At 43.4% G+C, this 5,824-nt stretch overlaps 1 protein-coding gene across 2 annotated transcripts in view; it reads right to left on the reverse strand.

The window, feature by feature from the left end:
* Positions 1 to 190: 190 nt before the first annotated feature.
* The window catches only part of CRLS1 (cardiolipin synthase 1), a 6,114-nt gene continuing 480 nt past the window's right edge, over positions 191 to 5,824 (reverse strand). Inside the window, exons 1-7 of one of the 2 annotated variants that reach the window (XM_014964719.1) lie at positions 5,776 to 5,818; positions 5,236 to 5,373; positions 4,468 to 4,597; positions 3,934 to 4,019; positions 3,444 to 3,512; positions 3,035 to 3,126; positions 191 to 1,551 (exon numbers count right to left, since the gene is read on the reverse strand). In XM_014964719.1, coding sequence (XP_014820205.1) covers positions 1,464 to 1,551; positions 3,035 to 3,126; positions 3,444 to 3,512; positions 3,934 to 4,019; positions 4,468 to 4,597; positions 5,236 to 5,337 — 567 coding nt within the window. In that variant the 5' untranslated portion in view covers positions 5,338 to 5,373; positions 5,776 to 5,818 and the 3' untranslated portion in view covers positions 191 to 1,463. Of the gene's footprint in view, positions 1,552 to 3,034; positions 3,127 to 3,443; positions 3,513 to 3,933; positions 4,020 to 4,467; positions 4,598 to 5,235; positions 5,374 to 5,775; positions 5,819 to 5,824 lie in introns of those variants that run through there. The other variant, XM_014964718.1, reaches the window with a different exon arrangement.

The following is a 5,824-nucleotide window of genomic DNA, read 5'->3' on the forward strand; positions in this document are numbered from 1 at the left end:
GCTTTTATTGGAGACAAACACCGAGGCCCCGGAACATTTAACTCATTACCCAAACAATCGACAATTCTTCCCCTCCCCGACCGCCCCACGCAACGTCTCACAGCTGGCAGTGACAAAACACCCTTCCCCACCCAAGCCCTTTCCCCTTAACCAGACCCAAAGGTTCGACAAATCTCCGCTTTCCCAACTGTTTCTTCAAGAAAAAGCACTCCACTTTACTGAATTTTCAGGAATTTTAAGGAAAGGTCCATAGGCTTCGCTCCGTGCCCTGGGCTAGAAGATGCAGGGGAGAGCACAGAACTCAGGGACAGTGAAGGAAAAGATACTAACAAAAAATGAGTGTCTTCTCTGTGCACCATCCTATACAAGTTTAAATATCAAAAAAATATTAAAATGCTTTGCCTGCACAAGCATCTGCAGCCACAAGCAAGACTGTGTGCTCTCAAGAGAGGTGTCTACAGCAAGTTTTCTTCTGCTGGTAACACGGTGGCATCACCTACCACCCCGTTTCCATCATTTAAGCCCTTTGTAGCTGCACTCTTTATGATATACAAGAAATAATCACATTGCTCAAATATAGAAAAATATAAGTCTGTGATTGACAGGGTGTCCGTCCTGCCCAGTTCTTTACTCTGCATCCTTCTGTGAGCGGAGAACGGGCAGACAAGTTCCTTTCACTCTTTAAGTATTGTCCAAACAAACTAAGAATGTCCTTCTTCTTGTGGGAGATTAAACAGCGCCTTTAGGAAGCATCAAGGAATCCGGAGAAACAGGAGCTTCTTTCAATATGTGCCATGAGAAACAGAAATCTGAGCCCTCCGGGACCCAAAACTCCTCTCTAGTGAGTGGGGTGACCATTGCTGGTGGTTAAGGAGACAAGGGAGCAGGGAGTTCTCTCCTCCTGGCTTCTCCCCATCGTCACGGAACGTTCCGTCCAATTCCTGTCACTCCTGTTCAAACGTCTGGAGATGCAGTTCCTCCACGATACGCTTCCTTCCACCACAAGCTGCAGTATGTCATTAAGTCCTAACGAGCAACGCTGGTTTACTGACTTAGGCTGAGGTACAAAGACAATTTTCTTCTTAAAACTGCTTTTTTCTTCCCCGATCTCAGCCTACTTAGCGCCCTGCGTGAAGGTGGCAAGAAAGCTGGTTGAAAAGTGTATTTTGACTTCAAAACCAGTAGAAAATTATTCAGAATGCACATGGCAGCAACCAGTGACCTGCATCCTTAAGAATATTATTTATTTGTTTTCGTAAACAACCTTATTTTTTAAACAAATTAAAAATACATTGAAAAGTCTCTCTATTTATATATACACAGTACATGTTCAAACTTCATTTCATTGTGATGCCATCCATGGTTTTAAGCAAAAAAAAAAAAAAAAACCAAAAAAAGCTCTTGATCCAAAACCAGGTTGCGTTAGGGCCCCCGTGGGCAGCCCAGCCCTTTGGGGAATAACTTCATTTATTATTTATCACCTGAACCGTTTTGCGGCCGTAATGGTAATAGCTGTAGGCAGACGTCACCGTCGTAAAAGCTGTGATGCACCTTTGGGGAAAACAGTTCCTGTAAGTCATTGTGAGTCCGAGATCGATAATCCAAAGTGTTATTTTCAAGCACCTTCCCTATTTTCACACTACGCAGCCAAGGAACGTGTCGTACAGAGGTGGAGTTTGCAGTTTCTACCCTGAAATTCAGTACTAAGCAGAGGATTAGATACACAAAGGAACTGCCGCTCAGCGCTACGCAGCGTGCTTTGGTAATCGCACAGCAGGCTAAATTTTTACAATATTAGCACTTGTTTTAGCAAAGGGAAGACAAAAATCTATTTTGGTATTTGTACCCTATATATTTTTTTTACTAGCTTGAGAACTGACCTATGTGAGAAACTATCCCTTTGTAGTAGGAAAGTGGAACGTTACAATCACACGAGGCTTGAACTTACCATTTTAACAAGTTCCAAAGCTAAAGCACAAGTTTCAGCTTCAGCCTCTCTTGTTCCTTTCCCAGAAGCTGGGTAATCATCATCTATCTCTCTAAATGAGCAGCGTTCCTCCGTGTGTGAGGCCCAGCTAGAGCCCTGCCCTCCCTGGACACACGGCCAGACTCACCCAAGGTCACATCTGAGAAGGCTTTCAGAGGACACCCAGCACTCCTCCTCCTCCACCCACAGCATGGTGACTCTCTCCGAGTCCCAGGCAAGCAGCTTTCACAGATGCAATTCTAGATTTGGTTTACCAACAGGATGATAAACCACACTGACTATTAAGAACTATTTAAGTTCCTTAAAAGCTTTGGGGTTTGGCTTGGTGGTTTGTTTTGTGGTTTTGGGTGGGTTTTTTTTGTTTTGTTTTGTTTGTTTTTTTCTAAAAGACAATTAAGACTGGATTTTCCACTACTTTAAGTTATAAGTAATTCCACTATCTGCTGTTCACCCTCTTGTTCTGAACTCACAGCCGTGGTTCAGACACAGCTCAGACCTCACACGACAGCTGTTACTTAAGGAGGTATGGTCCTGTTTCCATTTCATCCCTCCCATAATCTACCAAGAATCACCAGTTTCTTCAGATGCTTTTCAAAGAGGCTCCAGAAACCTGAAGATTTCAGGAGAGCAGGTACAGCATAAAGCAAAACCAAGAAAACACCTCCCATCTATTTCTACTGGTATCAAGGTTGCTTTTTCAAGGAATAAATAAAGAATCCACACAACCTTTCTGCCCACTCCTTTCTTTCCTATTAATCTGAACTTATACTTTGCCTGTGTACACCAAGTCTATTCTGAAGACTTGTTTCTTAGCTGTTATTCATGGATCTTAATTAGTTTCATTGGGCTACCTTTTGCTTGTGTTGTAAATCAAGTACCAATATCTAGCTCCTGTGTCAGTTAAGAACAAACGTGCAAGAATTCAGGCACATGGATCATCTGGGCACAGGTGGGGTTTTTTCATTCCACACAATTCTATTAATCTCAATCACCAGTTTCTTTAGGAGAAAAAGAAATTATCTGAAAAAACAGCAGAGATGCAGTTACCATAATGTCTGCAGATACACGCTGTCCACGTAATCGAAAACAGGAGCTGCTAAAGAAGCCGCCACCAACATCAGCTGAACCGCTGTATTCATCTGATAAAAGCAAAAGAGGAAACGTGAGCAAAACAAGGACGTGTCCTAGGTAAGGAATACCAATATGCACTTTGATTACTGGCTTAAGTACTAGCTTATATGCACAAAATTTATTTAGAGACCTCTTTTAGTGAGGCATCTTACACACTTGAAATTAGCACGTGCTCTGACAGGGTACAGCTGAAAATCTGTCAGGATTTAAGTTGCCCCCAAGTTAATTGGTGCTGTTTTGAAACCACACTCAGCAGTAAACAGCCCCCTCCCTCCAAACTACACACCACCCCAAGTACCGAGGAGTTACCTTTTGTAACTCTTACCTTGCTAATGAATGTTGGTTTTAATTGGGCAGTAGCGTAACAAGGGTTAAAATACCTACTGAGTGTTCTCTGTTGGGGTAGAAAAGAGAAGGAAAAAAAGGCAATTATAGCGTATTCCATTTGATATACCTCTTCACATGATACAGAAATGTCAATTGTAGCACTAAAGAATTATACTGCTGCTGCTCTTACACGATTTATCACACATCATACACGGGGCTGGGGTTAAGTTATCAGTAGCTCTGACTCATCCATTATGAGACCTATTTTATATTCTGCTTACAAATCTATCTGGCAAAAGAACAAGCACAGCATTACATCTTAGGCCATCCACTCCAGCTTTGAGCAACCAGCAAGTCTCAAGATAAAAATCTCTTGGTTACACCTTTTCTAAACACTTATTCATTTTTTTTTTTTTTTAAATACATGTGAAACTACAGAAGATTTAATCAAAGTGTTCATCCAATTTTGTTTAATGCTATACACTTACCGGTGGAGAAAGAGTTTTGTATCGCACATAAAAAACAGCAGCAATGAGCGCTACATCCCTCAGGATAATCATGGAAGTGAGTGAAACTGAAAAACCAAGCCAACAGGATCTAGTGAAAAATCACATCCACGATTAAAACCCAAACTAAATCAAAAGAGCACAAAATATGAAGCAAGAAGAAATAACCCCTCTCAACTTCTTCTGAACAAGATTTACGCATGGCTGAAGATTTTTAACGTGACTTCTGGAAGTCTTAAAACAATCCAGTCTATGAGAAAGCTTTTCATTATTGCTTTAGAGAAAGTACATTTGAAACTGGCAGTGGCGCTTTTTGTTTTGCAGGTCTGTTGTGGTGGGCGAGCCAAGTTGTTTTTTTTAAGAATTTAATAGGAGCAAATAGCAAAGTGCAGCTGACAAAGCCAGAGTTTTGAGCTATAAACAGTTTTCCTTCTAGACACACAAATTACACACGTATGCATATTACTATGCATAAAATGTGTTCGGTAGCACATGCAAGTAATGACCTTTTCTCACCTGGGATAAGGTTTGCACAAGTGAGGCTCACATAGAGCACGCTGATGAGAATTTTATCAGCCAGAGGATCGAGAGCACTTCCCAAAGCCGATTTTTGATTAGCCCAGTTTCGTGCAATAAATCCATCCAACTAGGAAAGACAAAAGTTCAACGCTCCTCTGTTAGAAAGCTAAGACTAAATACAGCTTATATACACGCCGCTGTTACAGAGGTATCTCATGAATGACAGCAGGCAACACAGCTAGTTTAACTACGATGAAACAGGACACCCGTTAGCTGACATTTGCATCATGCTTTTTTTTCACACCGCATTCCAGATTGGGGAAGCCTCTGTACGTATTCAATTCTCATAATTTAAAAAATAAATAAGAAAGGGGAAAAGGAAAAGATAATTTAAAAAAAAAGTAACTGATGTTCTAAAATTCACATGATTACTGTCACGACGGGTGCACCGGGCACACCAGCACACGGCAACGGAGCACTAGATGCATGAGGACCGAGTGGACAATGCCCACCTGGGGCTGGGCAGGGAACCCTGCCATCCCCTTTGCTCCACCAGCACTAAGTCCCCTTCGGGCATCTGCCAGCTCCCTTCGCGATGGCGCAAAGTTTGTTTCTAGCATTTCTAGAAGACAATGAATATAAAAAACTAATCTGTTTATTCGTTCCCTTTTCTTCACCGGAGTCTTAAAGTTTTCAGCGCACGTCAACGGGATCACCGTAACCCACGCTGCCCCCAAAGGTGTTTCCAAGTTGAGGGGAACGTACCAAATCCGTCACGCCGGCCAAAACAAAGACACCCAGTGCAACATTGAAATTTTCTTCAACAATCAAATAGCCTAAAACCGGTGCCAAACCCATCCTTGCCATGGACAGTATATTTGGGATTGTCCAGGGGTTTTCATACTGCAAAGCAAGAAAGCAAAAAAAAAAACTTCAGGCCAGGAAGGCAAACCCTAACTCAGCAGGTAACAGAATTAATGGAGATAAACACGGGCTGTAAGTTGAAACGGCCAGAAAGTTCTTTGGAAGCAGCCTGCTGTTTGCGCAAGACACACCGACACGGCCTCCAACGACTAAACATTAACTTCACCTTCCAAAGGGAAACAAATGGTGCCACCCAGAGACTCCCAAACCCCCTTTTTCTGACCCAAGTTCGGGCACCACACCCGTTTCCAGGGGGGCTACCAAGGGGCTCCCCCCACGGGGCCGCAACGCCCACCCCCCCCTTCCCCTCCCCTCAGCGGCGGGGGCAGCTTCCCACACCCACACGGCGACAAACCGACGGCCACCCCCCGGGTCACCTACCAGCTCGGCGTACCGCCCCGCCACACGCTGCTCCCGGGGCAGGGGGGGG

This window comes from Calidris pugnax, unplaced genomic scaffold, assembly GCF_001431845.1.
Source record: "Calidris pugnax isolate Ruff unplaced genomic scaffold, ASM143184v1 scaffold219, whole genome shotgun sequence".
NCBI classification, from domain to species: Eukaryota; Metazoa; Chordata; class Aves; order Charadriiformes; family Scolopacidae; genus Calidris; species Calidris pugnax.